The sequence below is a fragment of the Solanum stenotomum genome, chromosome 7 (assembly GCF_019186545.1).
Source record: "Solanum stenotomum isolate F172 chromosome 7, ASM1918654v1, whole genome shotgun sequence".
NCBI lineage: Eukaryota > Viridiplantae > Streptophyta > Magnoliopsida > Solanales > Solanaceae > Solanum > Solanum stenotomum.
In genome coordinates this window covers 51,500,753-51,522,767 of record NC_064288.1, presented here as the reverse complement: position 1 = coordinate 51,522,767, position 22,015 = coordinate 51,500,753, and the positions used below count along the sequence as shown (strand labels likewise).

The 22,015-nt window shown below is 34.1% G+C and overlaps 3 protein-coding genes across 4 annotated transcripts; 2 read left to right on the top strand and 1 right to left on the bottom strand.

Annotated features, from left to right (window-relative positions):
* Positions 1 to 561: 561 nt before the first annotated feature.
* LOC125870829 (mitochondrial import inner membrane translocase subunit TIM14-2) lies at positions 562 to 3,391 on the top strand. Its single transcript, XM_049551368.1, has 3 exons — positions 562 to 664; positions 2,212 to 2,390; positions 3,197 to 3,391. Exons 1-3 carry the CDS (start codon positions 662 to 664, stop codon positions 3,351 to 3,353), a joined length of 339 nt encoding a protein of 112 aa, XP_049407325.1. The 5' UTR covers positions 562 to 661; the 3' UTR covers positions 3,354 to 3,391.
* Positions 3,392 to 4,014: 623 nt separating this feature from the next.
* Positions 4,015 to 8,240, bottom strand: LOC125870819 (uncharacterized). Of its 2 annotated transcripts, XM_049551357.1 has the most exons (7): positions 7,945 to 8,240; positions 7,449 to 7,868; positions 6,411 to 6,602; positions 6,090 to 6,329; positions 5,559 to 5,776; positions 4,713 to 4,967; positions 4,015 to 4,563 (listed from the first exon to the last, which is right to left on the bottom strand). In XM_049551357.1, the coding sequence occupies exons 1-7, from the start codon at positions 7,955 to 7,957 to the stop codon at positions 4,315 to 4,317; spliced, it is 1,587 nt and encodes a 528-aa protein (XP_049407314.1). In that variant the 5' UTR covers positions 7,958 to 8,240; the 3' UTR covers positions 4,015 to 4,314. The 2 variants fall into 2 exon arrangements, with proteins under 2 accessions (XP_049407314.1, XP_049407313.1); XM_049551356.1 differs by having other exon boundaries at positions 7,449 to 8,240.
* A 2,867-nt stretch (positions 8,241 to 11,107) lies between these two features.
* On the top strand, positions 11,108 to 16,730 carry LOC125870827 (ribonuclease MRP protein subunit POP4-like). Its single transcript, XM_049551365.1, has 9 exons — positions 11,108 to 11,396; positions 12,620 to 12,655; positions 12,753 to 12,829; positions 12,920 to 13,182; positions 14,305 to 14,373; positions 14,497 to 14,555; positions 14,851 to 14,952; positions 16,410 to 16,560; positions 16,641 to 16,730. Exons 1-8 carry the CDS (start codon positions 11,159 to 11,161, stop codon positions 16,505 to 16,507), a joined length of 942 nt encoding a protein of 313 aa, XP_049407322.1. The 5' UTR covers positions 11,108 to 11,158; the 3' UTR covers positions 16,508 to 16,560; positions 16,641 to 16,730.
* Positions 16,731 to 22,015: the final 5,285 nt, after the last annotated feature.

The window sequence follows — 22,015 nt, the reverse complement described above, 5'->3', positions numbered from 1 at the left end:
AAAATAGACTTGTTTGAATCTCTGAAAAGTGCCACATAAAATAAAACAAAAAATAACTTTTATTGGAAAAGAAGAAGAGTTTAACACCACGGAATGAGTTCAAATTAGATACACAATAACTTAAAAAGAGATTTTTATATCATTAAATCACCTTTATATGTGACAACATGTAAAATTTTATGTAACCTCAAGATCACAAATTCCAAAGAGACTTTACTATAAATGGTCTTCTCAAATGACTTAGTAATACTTTTTCCATTTATTTTTATTTATCTAATATTTCAAAAATATTTTTTTATTTTTATTTGTAACTTCAAAAATAAAATTACATTACTCTTAATATTAATTACTTATTCTCTAAATTATTTCCTATTATTTAAGAACATACATCAATTAATATGAATATTATAATAAAATATATAATCTTCTCGAGTGACTTGATAATACTTCATCTATTCACTTTTACTTGCGGAATAAGGCACGTGCAAAATACAAAGTGAACAAATAAAAATGGACAGAGCAATAACCCTAACAAGAAAAAGTGCGACCCAACAAAAAAAAAACTTATAAATTTGAAAAAAAAAACATCAATGGATTCTCAATTGGTCTAAATCTCTTCTTCGTTATATTCAAGCTCTTAGGTGAAGAACCATCAGAAAAAATGGTGAGAACTCTTTTTCTTCTATTAATTTAGGACTGTATTTGTGGTAAAAGATTCATAATTTTTACTTCTTTAAACTCTTATTAATTGTGAAAAAAACTTAGCAATTGTCTGTTTTGTTTACCTTCAATAGTTGATACTGGGAATTTATGAATCTTTAATCATCTGTGTTTGTTCTATGCTTTTGTACTTTTTGGGGGTTGTTATTTGCTGGTTCTGATCATAGAGATTTGAACTTTTCATCTTTTATTTCAAGAAAATTTGTCTGAGACCAACCCTTATGAGTTATGACCAACTGCAGCCTTTGTAACTCGAGGATACTCGGCCTGCCCCTAGGCTCGATACTTGATTTTGATATGCTTTACTTGAGCTGATGTTTGTTGCTCTTGAGTCGAGGGTCTTTTGGAAACGACCACTCTAGGTAGTGGTAAGGCCTGCCTTCACTTTACCCTTCCCAGACCCACTTGTGGTATTTCACTAGGCATTTTCTTGTTGTTGTTTACTTGAGTTGAGGGTTTATCGGAATTAGCCTCTTTAATTTCACAAGGTAGGGATAAGGTTGTGTACATACCACTCTCCCCGAACTCCACTTTTGGGACACACTAGGTATTTTGTTGTTGTTGTTGTTGTTGTTGTTAGTTAGTTATAGGGCTGGAACTTGGGATCTAAGCCGCAAATCCCTCAACCTCTGCCAATTGAGCTATGCACGCCCTGGGGCATAAAGTTTCGAACCTTTAATTCTTTGATTTGAGATTGTTGCTTAAAATGGTTATGCTATGAACTTGAGTTGAGAAATTGCTATTTTCGATCCAAGGTATCATTGTTTGACATCAAGTCTCTTTGTAAAAGCCTTTGGTTTCTTCTATTATGTGAGTATTGGGTTTTTATGCATCTTTAATCTTCTGTGTTTGTTGTCTATGGACTTCATTCTTATGGGAACCTTTATCCTTTTAGTTATGGTAATAAAGCTTCGAAAATGCTTGTATTTAAAGCCAAGGGGTCTTATCAAATACAACCTTTCTACCTTACCCACGGTAGGTAAGGTTTGCATACACACCACTTTCCCCAGACTCCATTTATGATGTCACGGTTTACCTTTTCCTTTGAAAAAACCTCTTGGAAGTGGCAATGTACGGATCGCTCTAAACCATTTGGAACAGACCGGCTTCTTGAGCTCCGTGGATAGAAGAGATAAAGATAGGGATCTATCTAGATTTTGATTCACTATTTCCTTTTTTATTTTCTTGATTCTAATTGATTGCTTTTTTGAGGGAATCCCCATCTGCACCCGAATTAGCTAAATCTAGTATAGAGGGTCTTGTACCGATGCAGGATAAAAGGCATCTCCATCTGATTGGTTGCCTCTTTGTACATTCTTGAGTCATTGTTCAAATGGGAATATTATTGGGAAAAACGGTTTTGAGATAGCTCCATACATTAGGCACCGTACCTCGCCTCAAATAAATGCCTCATAGTCTGGTATTTAAGTGGAGAAGGGTATTTTGTCTTGTTTACACTCGAAATTTACATGATTCTAAATTGTGCTTCAGGTCGCGCCATTAGTAGCAGGAATGGCTATTGCCGCTGCTGCATATGCTTCAAGGTATGGAGTCCAGGCATGGCAAGCATTTAAGGCCAGACCTCCCACTGCGAGAATGCGCAAGTTTTATGAAGGAGGTTTTCAGCCTACAATGAACAGAAGGGAAGCAGCTTTGATTCTTGGAGTCAGGTCTGTTCTCTCATTCATGTTAACGCGTTGCTGCAATTCCTATATGAGATGTTTTAAAGTACTACTCAAGTTAAATCTATCTCCTTGAGTCGAAGGTCTATAAGAAACAGTCTCCTTAACCTCCCTAGACCCCACGTGCAGGGGCGAATCTATAGTGTGTCCAGGGGGGTCATCCCCTCGGAAAAAAAATTACACTATATATATAAGATCAATTTTTTTGTGTACGTGTATATATTTAAAATTGAACCCCCTGAGCTTATGTCAAAGGAGTAGCTCAATGGTTTATGGGGGTCAGGATTCAGCCTATGTGAGCTTTGGGTCACGGGTTCGATTCCAGGCAACAACATTTTTTTTATTTGAACCCCCTTGATAGAATTTCTGCCTCCGCCACTGCCCACGTGTGGGAATCATGTTGGGTATGTTGTTGCTACATAGGTTAAGTCGTTATATGAATACAATCTCTATTCTTTAAACAACCAAAATTTCTATATTCTGAAAAATCCTTCGTTCTACATTGTGAACGTGTTAGTCTGATCGTAGTACTTCACTATCAAATCCACTTTCTCTGAAGGTACAGTTAGTACTATTCGCCTCAATTATATGGAGGTAAACTACATAACGCTATCCTTGAACCTGTTAGGTTTGCACCACATTTTTGGCGTTCTTGACTTTTGGTCTAACGCTATTATTTGTTGGTGTTTGTATAGTATAATGATATTCGATATATAAGAACAGCAGGACGAGTAGTCTTTCTCCTCTGTTTTCCTTTCTGGATTTCATTGTATTGACATCAATATCTTCAACAGGGAAAGCACTGAAGCAGATAAAGTGAGGGAAGCACATAGGAAGGTGATGGTAGCTAACCATCCAGATGCAGGAGGTAGTCACTACCTTGCTTCTAAAATAAACGAGGCGAAAGACACTTTACTTGGACAGACGAAGAGCAATGGATCCGCGTTCTAGGCTACACGAAATTTTTGCTGGTGCTTAGACATTCCAAATCCAAGAGTCTTTAGGCAAAAAATTAGACACTAGAACATTGAGAATACATTATAATTCTTCTAAATGAAAAAGATGTACAAGTTACAACTAGTTTGTTTTAATTCTAAGCAAGCTTGAGAAGTCGATTATATGAATTCTCTCTATTCATGTGGCATTTTGGGTAGGTGAAAGGCACTGCTTACACACCATCCTCTCCAGACACTGTCGTTGTCGTCATGTGGCATTTCACTCCATTTGTATAGGTAAGGAGGCTGAGGAATTGCAGTAATATTACTAGCAGAACCAGAAATGTGTATGCTTCCAAAATCTGAATTATGTGGTTTTGAATACCAGTTGCCAGCACCCAGTAATCTTTGACAAGATCAGCAAGGAATCAAATTATGTTCCTTGTGTATTACTCATTCTCTAATATTTTTAATTCTAACAACATACCCAATATAGTTCCACACGTTGGATCTGAGGAGAGTGGGGGTAAGCAGACCTTGTTCCTACCTAACGAGAGGAGAGAGGTCATTTCCACTAGATCCTCGTCTCAAGAAAAATCTATTTGCTCAGTTAAAGACTTTGCTGATACAGTGAAATTTACATCAAAAATTTAGAAAATAAGCATCACTGGAGATGTTACGATCAACCTTCTGTCAAATTGGTCATCAAACACAGATCCTTGTAACAAACAAGGCAAAGATATGCCCTCTTAGAGAAAGAAAAAAAAAAGAGATTCCTGTGATCTTCTGTTACTCAACTTCTGCTGTTACAATTCGTAGTGAAATCCGAAAAGCACTATCCACCCAAGACAAAAAAAATGAAAAATATTTGGAGCCCATTAGGACTGCTCGTACACCTGACCTTTTGTGCTCCTGGAGAAACGGAGCATTCGTGTAGTATATACATCAGTAGTTAGTGATGACGAAACCTTTTCTGCTCATTCTGCTGCCAAATCTAGATTTGCAGCTTCCTGTTCTCCATCTTCTTCCGTTGGAGCTTCAATGCTCTCTTCAAGAGGCCCCTGAGGGCTTCCGAAAATGGTCAGGAACATTTGTCTGTGGCATTCGTCACAGAAGAAGAAATAGGAAAAGTGTCCCTCGTCAGGAAGCTTGTGCACCACCACTCTTGGCAGAATTCTAGCTATATAGTCGGTCATTTGGTGCGGTACAACCTGATCATCCAATCCCTGTTCATAATTCAAATGCTGATGAAATGTGTACTACACAGTTGAGACAATCCTATCTTTGCACATACAATGTTCTAAAGAAACTCAATGCAGGAAGAAACGGAGAAAGCAGATGAAACCGAAAAAATAAGATTTGAATGTTCGCAAACCTGCCATATGTGAACTGGTCCTAGAAATCCAGTCAATTCGCACCTCACTTGACCATAACCAAACTTAAGCCATGATAGAATCCCTTTACCAGAACACTTTTCTTGCACTTGAAGATCCACAAGGCTAAACCCCCAATTTGACACCTGAAGTGAAGCTTCCTCTATAAATGGCTTAGTGCTGCCCTGACGTATTGATTCCTCAACATCCCTGTGCCAAAACTCTTCAAAGGCTGGTTCTCTGATCAGCGCTTTATCCTGAGAACACAAGATAATACATGGCAAAGATAATTAAAATGTTACTGAAGACATTGCAAGCAGAAGACAGAGAGAAGTAACCATGTCTCTTTTCTGCATCTCTCACAAATACAATCAAATCAGTCTCAATCCAACTAGTTGGGGAATTGAGGTTCTCCAGGTAGGGGCTGAATTTACAATTTTCTGCTACACCTATCACACACACAACAAAACACAACAAAACAAAAAAAGAGGAAGAGGAAGAACTTGACTGCTTTCGTAATGATGCAAAGTGTTCACTTTTTTAAAAAATAATAAAAGAATTATATTTTGGAATGAAATCTTTTTAAGTTTTTAGTTAGTGCAGGTCACTTACTACAGGCAATCCAAACTGAAAATATAAGAATGAATACATTGTGGACTCTCTTTTTCTTGTTTCTGAGAGGTGCACAAGTAACATTTGCTTTCCATAATCACTGATAAGACCACCTCTGGAGGACCGGAGGGGGTAGGGGGATCCAACATTGAAAATTTATAGCTGAAATCCACTCACTCAAATTTCACATTATTTGCATGCAGGGTTTTCAATTTCTTCTGTATAAAAATATCTACCTTTTGTCCCAGCGACAGAGACATGTATTTATCAATTTGACCATGATTTCCAGATAGAAATGTCCGGCGATAGAAGTAATCAAGAAATTTTGGAGATCTTCGAGCTAAATAGTATGTCAATTTCCTTTTCCTTGTCCACTTGTTCCAAGTTTCTCTCGTCTCTTCTTTGGTCATGCTTGATTCATATGGGTTGATAAATGGGGAAAACATAGCTACACCTGTAACAGGATGATAAAATCATCAGAAATTTGAAGAGTAAGGTTTATGTGATCAATTAGAGGGTGATGTTTTATCAGACGATCCAACAACCAAGTAAGCTATCGCATTACAGTGTGAGTCATTCAAGAGATGTTCCTTTCATCTCTCCTATTTTAAGAGATAACCAATTGTTGATTGTGGTGAACTGTCTTAATTGCATATTACCATGCCATTCTACTTTAACTTTGACACTCCATTCATGTCAAAAGAGAAAAAATAGCCTTGACGTTTTAGTAGAGAAGAGTTGACATAAAAATGGGAGAATGAACATACCAGCAACTCGATCAGGTATAAATTTCATTGCAGCCCAAGCATGTATTGCTCCACTTGAGTAGCCCAAAACCCAGAATTTACTATCAACTCCTAAGGCATCTGCCAAGTATTGCATGTCCAGAGCAGATGAGTTAAGGTTCCGCTCAGGGTGAGGATCACTCTCTCCAAAACCTGGAAGGTCATAAGTTACCAAACGAATGCCAAACTCTTCAAGAAGTGATACTTTCACTCCAGGTATACCTATCACAAAAAACCATATAGAACAAACTAATTAACATCAACCATTGTTGTTGTTGTACTAGCTATACAGCAAGTTCCTACCTCCAAGTCGAGAAGAGAGGAAGCCATGTGGAGCAATTACAGAATATCTAGCTTTGTTTGATGGAACTCCTATTTCATGGTATGCCATATGTCTGCCGTCTGGAAGCAGTAAACGAGTAGCACTAGGAGGATGTATGTGCACTTCTTTCACTAGCTTGCCTGAGGTTTCTTGTTTACTATTTACACTCAATGCTGCAGATGTCACCAATTGTCAAAAGAGAAACCAAGAGAATCATGAACCACAAGGAAAAAGGAAGGAAGTATAATTAAGATCCCGGGAACATAGTAATAGAGCCTAAAAATTGTTACAATGGATCCCACTGTGACTAATAAAATTACAATGGATCCCACAAATAAAGAGAGGAAACATTTCTAAAGCTTCTTCCTCATCGAAGATAATACTAGATTCGAAAATTTCCAGAGATCTTAAGTAGTTAAAGACTTTAAATTTCTTTACTCCATCGTCTTCAGAAGAATGGAATGGTTGGAGCATGAACGTCAACTCATCTACTTTTTAAAAAAATTGGATTTCTTAAAATTTCGAAATGAAATTCACATATTCAGAAACCATACAATAAGTACTACAAAATACAATATTCTAAAGATCAGAAAAATTTTAAATTTTGTTTTAGAACTGTAGCAACAAAAAAATATGATCCCCGTATAGTAATAGTGCCAAACAAGGAGTCTTTTTTAAAACATAAACAAACTGAGCTACTAAGATAGTCAGACAATCAACTGAGATACTAAGATTGCCCGCTAAACAGGGAATAGTTTTCCTATTCTTCCATTTCTATGTGGAGCCGAATGTTTTAGATAAAGAATTTCAGTTCTACAATCACAACTTGTATGAGAAGTTAATCAATCAAACATGGATAAAATCCACAAAAGGTAATCAAAGGTGACGAGTATTTTGACTACTACAGTAACTAAAACCTCACACTTCGAAATTCAAAATTCAAAATTGAGGGGTACAGAGTCTACATGCCAATGCTAAAGTAGAAATGCTCAAAGTACTAACAGAAAGCAAAAATTTACCGGACAGGGCGAGGAAGAAGACGAAGAAAATCACCGGCCACGCATGCACCGGATCACGATCCTCCGGCAAAAACTCGTTCAAAACACTCAACCTCCTGGAAGCTTCAGCTAAAGGACCCTTAGTTTTCTGCACAATGTAAGATTCCTCAGTCAACAAGCTTTGTTGCACCACATCTCTACAACCTCTCATCAATTCCAGCAACATTTCTCCCCAAGCCTTTGCGAAACCCTCGATTTGGTCCTTAAAACTCTCCGGCTCTGCTACAACCTCCTCAATCGCCGGCGACTCATACACCGATCTCTTCTCCTCAAACGCCGGCGTAGAATACGTCGGAGCAGAGATTTCTACAGCATCTCCGGCAAACCTTATCCCACTATCCTCCACTAAACTCGCTAGCTCGTCTCTCCATGACTTCGCAACTGCAACATCCGCCATCGTACGTCTTATCTCTCAATATATATCTAGTTGATTAGCTGTAGCTCATCGTTTTTTCACCTAAATGCTTCATCACACGTGCTTCACCTATAGATTCCACCAGCTACACGAGTTTTCAGTTGAGCTGTCTACACTTACAAACACACATTACGAAGCAAATATGAACATAAATTTCGAGTTTTCCGGTAACTGTTGACTATCTATTTTAGTGTTAGTAAAACTATAAGTAGGATTTTACTGATAGAGTGAGAAATGTAGGGAAGATCGCCGCCGTGTTCCGGGGACTTTGCGGAGGAGAGTGGCGGTGCACGGTGGCCGGCAAAGGAACAGTGGAGAGAGAATATTGTATAAAGGAGAGAGTGATCTGGTCACTTAGTAGTAGCAAGTATGTGACAGTAATTAATTAATGTACAATAATTCTGTGGGGCCCATTCTCTTTTTTAGTTATTTTTCTTTTTATTCTTTTGGTTTTGCCGCTTTTTTTTTTTGCTTTTTAAAAGAATTATTAAAAAATGATTTATTTATTTATAGTATAATTTTATGGGTCAAGTTTTAAATTTACAAAAATTTGAAATCTCGTAATTTCAAATCACATATTCAACGTTGATTTCAAATTATGACTACGTATCATATGCCAAATACAAAAAAAATTGATATAGAAATTTCATATTATGATTTTACAGTTTTTGAATATAAAATTAACATATAAGTTTATATTCTATAAAAAGTAATAAATTTCCCCGCGTTTCATATCTATTAAATTTGTGTTTCATATATAAATAAAATTTATAATTGATATTATTATTCTTGTCAATTTTTAAACTATTTATAGTTGATATAACTACTACTTTCACCAACATAAATTTCATTTTCATCATACATCTCATTAGTAACAAACATGTTATTTTTAAATATTATGTTGTTAATATTGACACACAAATACTAATTATCCTAGTTTATATAGTGTTACATAATGTTTTGAAAAATATTTAAATAGTGATGAAATATTCATGATTAATGAATAACTCAGAATAATACTAATAATTCATCCCCTTGACCGACAATCAAAATTTACACATTCAATATGATGAGATTATTCGTACTATGAGATAGAATTGTATTGGCTTGTTTGGAAAGTCATTATGATAATTAGATTTGGTGTAATTACGTTGTCTAGCATGTTTTACTTGATCAACATGTAATTGAGTATAAATGACATACATTGTTAAACTCTTCAATTTTCAAGGAGAAACTATGAATTGTTGATAATTACATGTGTAATTATAAGCTGATTACTTTTAAATTTTTATTTTTGTTGTTTTAATTTATATTTATTTATATTATTTTATTTTATTTTTAATTTTATTATTCTAAAAATTTCTTAAAATATTTTTTATATTATATTATTTATATTTCATTTCCTTCTCATTCTCAATCTTTACTTTTTGTGATTCCATGCAATTTTTCGTATTATCTATTTTATGGATTTATTTTATGTTTATTTTTTTCATTATATAATTTTGTTAGTATTAAGTTTTTAAACTAAAGTAGAATTCATTGTTGAATAAGGTTATAGATTTACATTTTTATTTTCTTTTAAATTATATTTATGTAGGTTATGTTGAAATTTGACATACGAGTATTATATTAAATTTTTTATTTTGAATTTAGAACTTATGTTATATTTTCAATTTCATTTGTTTTAATAGTATTGACTTGATGTTTCACGTTACAATTCATTTATTTTTTAGTTAGATTTGATAGATTATCTTTTCGTCAAATATTTTCATAATTTACAACATTATATTATAACATTAATCTTTTTGCAAAACATGTATTTTATATTATTCATAAAAATCTTGTACTTTTAGGTTTTATTATTAATTTAATAAATATACTAATTGTTTTTTTCATAATATTAGTTAATTAAGAACATATGTTTGTTGATTAATATATTTTTAAAAGACAATATATATCTTAAATATTTAATTTAATATCATTTATAAAGACCCTTATTTATTTAATATAAATTTTTAATTTTAGATAATTAATTTTGTTTTTCAAATTTAATATAACCTTATCATTATACTTGTGCAATCAAACAGTACATTTATAATTACACTAAACAAACAAATAATTTAATATAATTAATAAATAATATAATTATTAAACTGATAACTACTATCTTAATAATTACATCAATTTCAATTACGCCTTCTAAACAAACGCTCGAGAAGTAGTGAGGCGCATGTGAGGTTTGCTTTTACGTAACGTAAAATATACTCTCTTTCCTATTCAATCCTAACCGACCATTGCAGAAGAATCACATCTTCTACCATTAATAATAAAGTTTAAAAATACCAACATCATCAAAAAGTAAAAGTTAAAAAAATAATGTCTATTATGTATTATTAATATTTTTTATTGTATATTTCTGGTTTACATATATTTTATTGTATATTGAGAGATGTATTGTTGATATCATGAGTTTTTATGTATTAGTAATTTAAAGGATTTCAACACATTTATTAAGTTTGATTAATAGCAATTTTATCTCTTAATATATTTGTTGACATCCAATTTTGATCCTGCACAATCTATATTATGGCTATCTCCCTTATCCTTCAGCCCAATTTATTCCTCCAATTCCTTTTTGGAAAAATTACGTGGTTAAGCAAATTTATATTATTTAATTACTCATCATAATTATAGTTTGCTATAATTACCACTCACAACTAACATTATACATTAATTACGTGGGCTGACTTCGAGTTTATATAATTAGTCACGTTTGTATATATATAATTCGCTAGAATATATAAATACATAAGTATAATATACAATTATCTAACCGATATACATATACAATCCACCTCTCTCCCACTCTCTACCCTCTCTCGTTCGCCTCTCTCCTCCTTCTCCCAATCTCGCTTGTCATATATACAAATACATATGTATAATATATAATTATCTAACCGATATACATATACAATTTACATCTCTCTCACTCTTTGCCCTCTCTTGCTCGCCTCTCTCCTCTCTCCTCCCTATAATATATAGCTACAAATTGTAATCATCAAACTATAGTTATAAAGAGTAATTAAGTTATTTTTGAGTGAGTATACGTGACTTATTTTTTTTTCCAACCCAATTCAGCCCACTTTTATTTCCCAATCGACCCAAACCCAACATCCATCAGCATATACACGACAAACACAATACAGCAATCAAACGGCAGCAGCGACAACAGTAGGTTGGAGAGGGAAGCACAACAATGGCGAATGAAATGGCGGAACAACAAAAAAAACGAACAATGGAGGCATTAGAGCGAAGATTTGCTCAAGCAAAAGCTGAAATTCATCAACAGCAGCACAAGAACAAGAGAGTAGCTGTTACTACAACAAAAACTCTAGCTGAAAACAACATTGGAGTCACCTCTTCCCAGAGTAACAATTCTTCGCCTTCGCCGCTCAAATCAACTACTACTTCCTCAGCTCCGTCATCCAAAAAAGGTTCTTTCTTTTATTTTTTCCTCTCTGTGTCACTAGTTTTTAATATTTATCAATCAACTATTGTGGCTGAGCCAAAATGAAGAATTAAGCCAAGGGGACTTGTTGGTATATACAGGGTAATTTTCCGTTGAATAAACCCCTTGCTTCTACCTGGCTCCACTCTTGAATTCAAGGAATCCTCTATATTCATGCTGTCTATATTAATAATAGAATTCGACTAATATTGTATTTTATGCCTGGACATCAGATTACTGCAAACCTTCTCCTTGATCTGCACTTTGGGTGGAATTATGTTCCAATCTTATGTCTTCTTAAACGAATTTCAAGTTTAAAGTAGCAGCTAATGTGTTTTGGTTCATTGGAGGGAAGTAAAGTTGAGCTTTTTTTTTTTTGGGGGGGGGGGTCTCTAGGTTTAACTGTAACCGTGATTGACTGTCTTTATATGGCATAGGCTAAAACTGGTTTCTGGCCTTTCTTCTTAAATGAAATACCAGTACTTTCCACTGTTTCAATAATTGGCACTATTGTTATATGATGCGTCAAACCGTTTTTGATTTGGCTACAAATTTTTCAAAGGATATCTTAAGTTATTGTGATTTATAGATTCTTTAATCACAAAGTAGTTCTTTAATCCAGCATACTCAGTCATGTCTATGCTTGCATCTGTTCACTCTCTTAGATGACAAAGTAGTTCTGCAAGTTTGAATCAAAGGTTCAAACTTATTCACCAAATTCAAATTTCTGTGCAATATGCACCGAATGCTCAACTGCTATACTTGAAACCAATTCATATCCTTCCGTGATTCAAATAGGGTGAATACCACGTTCTAACAATTTCTCCACTTGTTCTAGAACTGACTTAGCCATGAAAGTAACTTCAATAGTTCCATCACCAATTTCTTTATCTTGACTTCGCGCCAACTCAACCATCAAATCTGCAATCTGATTGTCAACATATGGTTGCATCATCATTTCTGATATTGACATCCCTGTTAGGGTTCTGAAATCAGTGCTAAACCGTGAATTTTTTTCTGATATTCTCTTTGATTTATCTGTAAGCTTTTGGCATCCAAAAGCAGTGTAACAGTTGGCGTTTTGCAGGGAATGTTAGTTAGACATTTTAATGTGATCCCTCTTGATTTCATCCTCCAAAAATAAAAAAAAATAAAAAATGAACCCTTATTGATTTATCTCATCCAAACATTTTCCTGGTTTATTTGTAGGCTATATATCTTTTTCTGGCCATACATCTGCTCAAGGTACAACATTTTCCTCTGTATGCTTTTCTTGCATTTTATCCATAGAAAGGTATACATGAGACTAATTCAGGATGCTAAATTTCGTCCTACCACATAGATGTTGAACTGAATAATCCAGCATACCTTCAGATATCCCATTCAGTAGACGATAATCTTCTGAAAATTACCACTGAGGTAAGAATAAACATGATCAATATGATGTTTCAAGGATGCGCATTATTAGTTAGTCGCTTCTTCATTACTCATCCCGTTTGTTTGTTGCAGATTTCTGGTAAAAACATGACTGCTAACGATATTTTGCATGATCTTCTCCAACATGGTGATTCAGCTCAGAAATATATGCAGGGGTCAAAAAATGTGAAAGTTGATAACTGGATTCTTCTTGATAGTGTTGTGCAAAAAAGCAGCATTGCTACTGGAGCTTGTAGTCGGGCTTTGCAGAGACAGTCGAAGAGATCTAAAAGACATATGTCCCTAAAACAACATAAGAAGTTTGGATCATTTGATTTGCCTCAAGAGTACCATAAGTGAGTTCCATCTACTCAGTGAGGAATCATGTGTAGTTTTTAAACTTGCTACAGTACACTGCGGTTTGTCTTTTCTTCTGTTTGACTAGATGAGTCTAACTATGTTGGAAGTTGAATGTTGAAGTCTCATGGTAATTTGTAGATTCAATTGTGGTGTGATTACTTATTTGTTTTGATATGGTAAAGATTTTCTTAAAATCTCTAAATTAAGAGCCATCACGTGGAAAGGTCATCTTCTAAGAATAATTCACGCATTTTTTTTTGTCTAAAATGAAGTTGGTGTGAATTATTCTCAGTAAGATGACCTTTTCATGCGATGGTCTTGATTAAGAGATCAACTGCTACATTAATCTCATGTGGCATGTGATATCGGTCGTCCTCTATCTACTGCGGTTATTATTATTTTTTTAATCATGGAAGGTATTTTATTGAATGACCAGTAACCAGAAGGTGCTGTGAGTATTTACAAGGAGTTGCAATATTGCATACTGTGTAATGATCTAAACAATCTATCAACCTCCATATCATTTGATCTGATGTGGTAATTATCTGCACAGTTAACCTTGGGAGGACAAAAGATGAATAGGCTGCTATTTCTTCTCCCTTATGTTGTTAATGATATATATTGCTTATCTAGAAAGTTAAAGCCCAAAATGGATATCTTACACAGTGTGGTTCTGCTGCATGAAATTCAATTTCCAAATGATTGAATTCATCTGGCTACTTATTTGACTTTTAGCTATGTTGTTCATCTAGGATTCTAGGAACAGGGTTACTTGTTAGATGCTTCACCTTGTTCAGCAGTGAAAGCTTATATTTTTTCTGGGGCTTGCGCACTCTGGGGTCACATAGAGCCAAATATTCCTAGATACTTACAGTTGATGATACCTCATGGATATTATATCCTTTCACTTTTATATGCATCCGATGTGCGCTTGACCTTATTCCTTGTTCTTATATTGGTTGGTTCTTTTATAGGTTGGTGTCCCCCCCTGTTCCTGTTCTTATTTCCTTTTTAATTTAATATGGGGTATTGATTTGAGCAGCAAAGTTATGTATTCACTTTTTGGTGTTGCCTGGATCATCTCTTGTTCTGAAAACTCTCTATGGCTTGTTCTGCAGCTATGACATCTTCAAGCGAATGCATGATAGGTGGAAAGACTACATGACAAAACTCCTAAAGAATATTGGGTTGGTGTTTTGTTTCATCACTTTTGTTATGGTTTAGTTTTTTCTAAAATAGGCCTTTCCTTTAGTGATTCTGATATACAATTGACTTGTATGTCTCTCTCACCTACAGTATTGGTCTTGCAGGAAAAATCAGTTATCACAATGTCTTCTTAATGCAGACTTACATGGTGCACTTATTCTAGGTGAAGTATAAGCCACATCTCCTCCTCTTTAACTCTTTTAGGTAGACCTTTCAAAACTATAACAAGGAAATGCTATATTGTTACTCGCTGATTCGGTCCTGTCACTAATGTTTTACAAGGATCCAAGCATTCTTTGTGGTTGATCTAAATTAGGATAAGCAGTTCTCTTTATCTAAAGCCTGAATAATAGAACTTTGATAGAGAAAATTTTCGCTGTTTAACTCTTGTACAGTGGCACATGCTCACAGATAATATATCTTTGTTTCTGAAAAATTGTGACATTTATTTCTTGCAGTTGTTCAGTGCAAAATAGCAGGCTTAGTTGGTGTACGTGGTATCATGATTCGTGAGACCATAGAAACATTTGGAATAATCACAGAAGACAACAAATTCCAAGGTTTGTCCTGTTCAACTTAGATTTCGTTGGCTACAATATGACATATATACACGTAGCAAATATGTCTGTTACAGTCTACTTTCAGTAGGATTGATACCGGAGTAGAACATATTTTGATGCTTTCTTGCTTCTATCTTCTCTTTATTTTTCTTTTGCATTCTTGGTTGAGCGCTGTTCGGTTGGGCCACTCACCTTGATGAGCAATGAATCATACTACCAATTGAGGCAGTATTTTCAAGTTTTGTTAGTTTTCATTTCTACTTGTGTCGCTCACATCCTTAGCTTAAAAATATTGTATTTCAATTTTGAATCCAAAAGAAATTGGCACCCTAGCCGTTTTGCTATTGTTCTGAAAGAAGTCTTTGGGAAGAGTAATCCATTCCGACTCTCCTTCTGGGAATCGCACCTCAGTGTAGGCTCATTTGGTAAATACTCTGTCCAACCGTATCCTTATTTCAGCTAATTTTAGTTCTTCCACTTTCCATTAAGCTGTGAGTAGTCGCCCATGCTGTTATTGCGACCTGAACTTCTATTTGATGCACCTTGTTGGTAATTTGGTGTATATTCTGTAAGATATTGTATTGATTAGCTGGTTCTTATTATGTATATTAATTTTCTGAGGCTTGGTAACTAAGTCTATAAATCCAATTATTGTCTCTTTTTTTATTTTTTGGATGAAGGAAGGTATTTCATTAAAAAGCATCAAGCAGATGCAAAATTACAGAATAGACAAAAGGGCTCACAGAGAGCATAAGCAAAAGTTGTTAGCTCCTTTACAATCTTCAAACTAGTACTAGAGAGCTAACAAGGTCAAGAATTAGTTCACTGCCAAATACAGGGGTTAAATTAACCCAACCGAACAGCATAAGTAAACATCTAGCTTTAAGAGAGTGGTTTGGAGTTGAGATTTCATCAAAACATCGGACTATGGGTTCCTTTCAATCTATTAACACCAAAAAGTAACTCGAGGGATCAGACTTTCTTGATGGACTTATCAACTCCATGTATTCCAGCTTGCGTAGTCTTCTTTCACATTATGTGGCATGACCCATTGTAAGCCAAAAATGCAGCAGAACATATTCCATAGGACCTTAGCCACTGCGCACAGTAAAGGAGCAGGTGATCGACTGTTTCTGTGCTATTCTTCTTACATCCTCAAGAGTGTCTATTATGCATAATTTGGAGCAGGAACCTATAATTGACTTCTTATGTGAAAACCTTGAACCAAGCTAAGAAAAAACTACTTCTCTTCTATGTTGCTTGGACTCTCCAAAATGCTGCCTGCCGTGTCGGATCCATCACGCACTCAGCGGCATTTTTGAAGAGTCCGAGTAACCTAGCTTATCTTTCCCTTGTCAATTTGTGCCAAGAGGAGAAAGGGATGGGGAAAGAATGCAGAACTCCAGTTCTTGTTTTTTTACTGGCTTCTCTCATCTTATTGCTTATCTGAATTGCAGTTGTACCAAAAAAGCTTTCTGTATTTATGCTACAAGTGGATTGCTGGAAAGTTACATTACTTGGAGACAAACTCATTTCAAGAAACATGACTGCGTGATCGATATTGTTAAGACAAATATTTATCATATGGGAAATTTCTTTGCATTTCAGGTGAGAGTGGCATTACTCGCAACTACACATCTAAAATTGTTGCCACAAGCTCTGGTTATAACTAAACTTTCTTTTTGCAGTATCATCTTACAGATGAACAATGATCCCAATAGCTGTATTATTTCTTGGAAGATCAATTGGCCTAGTTTCGTTCTTTTAGCCGAGGCAGAAAGACTACGTTGGGATTACAAAGGCGGGATCTAAGGGCATAATTAGTTTTTGAAATTTCATTTCTGTATTAGAATTGAATGCGTCTTTGTTAGGTAAGTTTTCCCTCAGTGATAAGAATTGATGCAACAGTTTTATATATTTTTATGAGGCACTGGTCAAGGAGCATATCAATTGCTGCAACAGAAATTCAACAACACCTACGTGTACCCTGTGAATCTCACAAGTGGGGTCGGGGAAGGGTGATGTGTATACAACTTTACACCTAACATGTGAAGGTAGATAGATTGTTTTTGATTGAGATATTCCTCGGGTCCGTTATAGGTGTACAATTTAACTTTTTATTTAGAAAGCGACATTTGTCATATTTATTTTCTAGTTGTGTAACTAATAGCCATACACATACTGAGTTGCATAAAGTAAGCACTATGGAAAGAAAAAAAACTACTAAGTTCTAAAATGAAGGAAATAATTGAAATTTATGCATGTTGGATCTTCTAAAAGTTCACTAGTTTTGGAGGATCTCGCACACGCCAATCAATATTTTTGAATAGTCTGAGCAACATAGGTTGAAATTCACGTGGCATACTTTTGGTCTATATATTAAGATAAACTATATATGATAACAAAACAAGGTAATATTGCCCTTGGATTCAAAATATTTACTTCTCCCTTGTTATCTTCTTTGCATTTTGCAATCACTCTTGAAACTATAATAGCTTTCTTTGAAATTCCATCTCCAAATTGCTTCATAATTTTTCTATGTGCACTCCAACAACTAGTAGAAAATGATTCAATCCAATTAGTTTCCTCATGAATTAATCTACAATTTTGGACTATGATTTTGCATACACCACATGTTTTCTTGTTACAAATTCTTGTCGACTTGTCAAGGCCTAACGAACAAGTAATCATTGCACCATGGTAGAAAACTCTCTCTACTCTCTTTTTACTTGAACTTCTCGTAGATCTTGAATTCATCGACATCTTCTTGCATTCTTCAAAATTTTCAATAACCTTTTCACTATGGTTCACTTTCAAGATTTTTTCAATTTTGTATCCTACTTCATGCTTCCATTCAAATCGAAAAATATCTTCCACTATGGTTTTTAAAGGATTTCCTTCAGGAATCTCGTCTAACAGCTTAAACGGTCTGTGCACATTAAATCTTGGAGAGTCACAAATGTTGGTACAAGAATTAAACACCAACCCCTTTCTTGATTTTGACATCCCTTTGTCTTCAAGTTGATTTTTTTCTTTTTTTGGAGAATTAGTTGAACTTGGCTTTGGCTTGAAACATCTAATAGTAGAACTTGGATGACAAACAAGAATTGCTAGAGATGTCATTAAGAGACATTTTTCAGCCATTTTTTTAATGTATTTTTTGGTATTGGGAATGATGCCTAATGTATACTAAAATTCAAAAGGGCTAAGAAAATCTCAATATTAATGATCAAAATGAAGAAAAATATTCAATATGATATTATTTTTAGTACTTTATAATATGGAGATTTCAGAACTTATGAGGTGTAAATCAAGTTCAACTATTAAGATTTTATAGCCATTTAGATAACCTAATAACATAGTCTACAAAAGGAAACTTAGAGATTCTAATGAGTTACAATTATTTCGATTATAATACAATTAATTAAATCTTTTTCAATGTACCATTTTTGAAAATTAAATATAATGACTACCCCCAAATTATCTAATCAAAGTAAAATAATAATAATTGGAACATCTCATTCATTATATTTTCAATTATTTGTCATGCATTTAGTTAATTCGATTTCTTAAATTATATGTCGTGATTTTCTTTTATATAATCCTTAGAAAACATTAATTATGCAGGATTTCTAACTATTTTATCCGTCATTGATATTTAAATTTTCTCTTTAAACAATAATAACATCACCCCATAATTGAGGTATTTGTGTCCTTAGAAAACAATTACTACTACGGATTACAAGTGGGAAAAATTAATTAATTTTATTTTGAATGTCTGAAATGTCAAATAATTTGACATAACTATTTTTAGAAATCGAGATATAAACAATTATATTAAATCGAACGAGTAAATCTCACTCAACCCACTTAATGTTTTGAGTTTGGAAAACAATATTCTCTTTCCTTTTTGAGAGGAATAATAAACCCCGTAATCTTAAATCAACCATAAAAAATAAATTGTATCATTACATGTTTATTCAAAATGTCAAATAGCCTTCGATTTTTTTTTTTCAATAATAAAAGAATTTATGCAATTGTAATATAAAATTTAAACTTTCATACCTCTATTTTTCTCTTTTAGCTCTTCTATTAATTTTCAAAACCTGTCCTTTTTTCATTTAATATTCTTTTTGTTGAGTTCCAAATTAATCTTGATCCATCTTGTTGTTTTTATTATCACCAAAATTGAAATTTGACTTGAACTACCCAATTTTCTGTAAGATATTTATTCTGATTTCAAGTCAATTATACATATTTAAAGGTGAGCTGATTTTTTCGAAAAAAATTATATTACATTGGTAGTTATTTTCTTTTTTTTAAAAAATGTAACAATTTCGAATGATAATACAATTTGTAGGTAACATAAATTTCAAATTTTAAAATCATTTGAAATGCTAATTTAAGTGATTTTTCTAATTTATTAGAAAGATGAATGGGTGCCTCATTGTTTATTTACCTCAATTTTTTTTAGGTAAATCAAATAAATTACTCATTTCTATAATATACATTGGCTATTTTAGTTATTCTCCAATTTTTAAAAGAAAATATATAATAGTTTATCATAACTAAAGGTTATTTTGACCTTTTTTATATAAAATGATCTAACTCAATTTCAATCCTTGATTTATCGAGTCTTAAAAAAGCCTTATGTGATGGATTAATACCTCGTCAATTTGAAGGTCTTTGAGTCAAATTTCTAACACAATAAATCATACATCAATTTGATGCCATTTAATACTCTCAAACTCTCATTCATGATAATTGATGATAAGATGTTTTGGAATTTATGTATGGTGATTTGAAGCTATAATTCTAGCTCAGATTTTTTTCTTTTTGGTTTTGATTCTAGCTCAGATCTATTTCTATTTTATATTCACACAAACTTCAAATTTTTTAAAAAAAATTTTAAACTAACCAATTTCAACTTCAATTTCACTTATTTGAAATTAATTCTAGAACGGCTAAATTGTTTAATTTTTTTTTTTTTATAATTTTCATTTATTTTTTAAACAAAGATCCTAAAAATGGTTATTTGTACTTCAATCCTGGTTAGGAAATGAATGAAGAATAGGACTTTGGATACATGTATTCAGCGCATTCAGAAACACGTATCTCGGATACACGGGTCAAAATTAAGTATAATTTGTTATAGATACACTGTATCCAAGTGGATTTGCATTTATCTTGAATACATAGACAAATTTCGTCGCCCTCCCTCCTATCTCGCTCGCCACTCTCCTATCTCACTCGTGTATCTGGTATCTCAGATACATGTGTCTAGTGTGATTCATATGTATCTGGGATACATAGACAGAGATCTCGCTTGCCTCTCCCTATTTCAACATATATGGTAGCAAAATACATATATTTAGATGAATCTGACTTGAAATCTGGTATGAAATTATTAATTAGTGAAATAATATGTAATTATTTCAAACTATAGGGAGAATTAGTAAATATGATAGAAATATTTGTGTAATTAGGTAGTTTTTCAAAAATGAGGTAACTTACAGAAATTCCACCAGTTTAGGAGTTTAATTTTTAGATATATATTAGTTTGCAATATTACGAATCTTATTAGATTTTGGACTTCGAATACATGTATCTGATACATTCAGATTTATGTCTCTCGAATGCATGGGGTCAAAATTTGTAACGACCCGAACCGTCGTTGATTTGGAAAAGCAAAAATTTGGGAAATTCTAGGCCATTGTCCTGCCAGGGCGGGCCAAATACCTCTAGGGCGATGGCACCAAGGCGGGGTAAGTTGGCGCTAGAACGGGATAGGCGAGACAGAATGTAAATAACGCGAATTCTTATTTTATCCTTCTTCCTAAAATACCTAGATTAGACGTAAATCACCCAAAAACCCTCCAAAAAGTTGTTCCAAGCTTGGGGAAGAAGGAGGAAGAAATTCTAGCGTGATGATGGCGATATCTTGTGGATTCTTGGTCAAGATCACCACCACGAGTTCCGAAAGCAAGAATCAAAGGCCAAATTTCCGTGCGACAGCTTGACTCCCAGGTAGGCTAGGTTTTATGAATTGAGTAGGTATAAATCTGTGTTCACTGCGTAATATATGTAAATCAACAGTAGAATTATGCGTAGGCCCTCGCGCACCGAACAAAATATGGTTAAATCCTATGAAGAAGCCTTAGATGATGAACTAGAGCTAGATATGGTTGAATTAATGCTTACATGATATGCGTGGATGAGTAGTTCATTGGTGATGGTTGTGATTCTATGATTGTGTGTTGTGGGTTTGTTCTTGCTTCATTGTAATACGTGCATGTATGTGAACAAAGCATGTTGATCACAATTCACACCTAATGTGAATAAGTATGAACGAAGAACTATATGCTATGAATCACCTTTTGTTGTATGATTGTGATAATATACACTGTGATTTTGATTGTGGATCGGGTGTTGTGTTCCGACACACTAACTTGGATCGGTTTTCACGTTTCGGTATAAATATGGGATCGGTTGCCACGTTCTGGCATAATCTTTGGATCGGGTACCACGTTTCGGTATGCTAATAGTTTGGGTATGAGTTTCATGAGAGGACCAATGACTTGACATAATTGTGTACTTTGAGGATTGTGAAATTGAATGTGGTTCGTAATGAAAAATGATATTGTAATTCCTCGGAGTGGTCATGTGGTTATGAGGACTTATATTTGATTGTTCTTTTGTGTTGGGTGAACTTGTTCTATATGTGGTTGTTGGATGAATCGAGGAGGCCAAGGGTTCAAGGGTTTTAATAATTGAGAGCAAGGGTATTCGTATGTTGCAAGGTGGAGAAGCGAGTGATTTTATTTCATGATCTTACTAGTTGGTTTCTTATGTTATGTGGTGGGCGTCGGGTTTGACCGATGATGCCTACCAGTACGTGTGGTTGTACTAATACTACTCTTGTTATGCCTTTTGACATAAACTGGATGCAGGTTGGTGATGTTCCATTAGGTGAAGACGAAGAAATTCTCCAGCAGCTTCTATCTTTCCTTCCGCATGGTGGGAGCTATGTCTTTTATTTATTATATCCAGTTGTACTCTTAGT

Coding starts and splice junctions, on each gene's coding strand:
- LOC125870829 (XM_049551368.1), top strand. Junction 2,391..3,196: donor GCTTTGATTCTTGGAGTCAG/GTCTGTTCTCTC, acceptor TATCTTCAACAG/GGAAAGCACTGAAGCAGATA.
- LOC125870819 (XM_049551356.1), bottom strand. CDS start 7,884: ATGGCGGATGTTGCAGTTGCGAAGTCATGGAGAGACGAGCTAGCGAGT. Junction 6,603..7,448: donor CTTCTTCCTCGCCCTGTCCG/GTAAATTTTTGC, acceptor TGACATCTGCAG/CATTGAGTGTAAATAGTAAA. Junction 4,968..5,558: donor CTCTGTCGCTGGGACAAAAG/GTAGATATTTTT, acceptor TTGTGTTCTCAG/GATAAAGCGCTGATCAGAGA.
- LOC125870827 (XM_049551365.1), top strand. CDS start 11,159: ATGGCGAATGAAATGGCGGAACAACAAAAAAAACGAACAATGGAGGCA. Junction 12,830..12,919: donor TTCTGAAAATTACCACTGAG/GTAAGAATAAAC, acceptor TGTTTGTTGCAG/ATTTCTGGTAAAAACATGAC. Junction 14,556..14,850: donor ACATGGTGCACTTATTCTAG/GTGAAGTATAAG, acceptor TATTTCTTGCAG/TTGTTCAGTGCAAAATAGCA.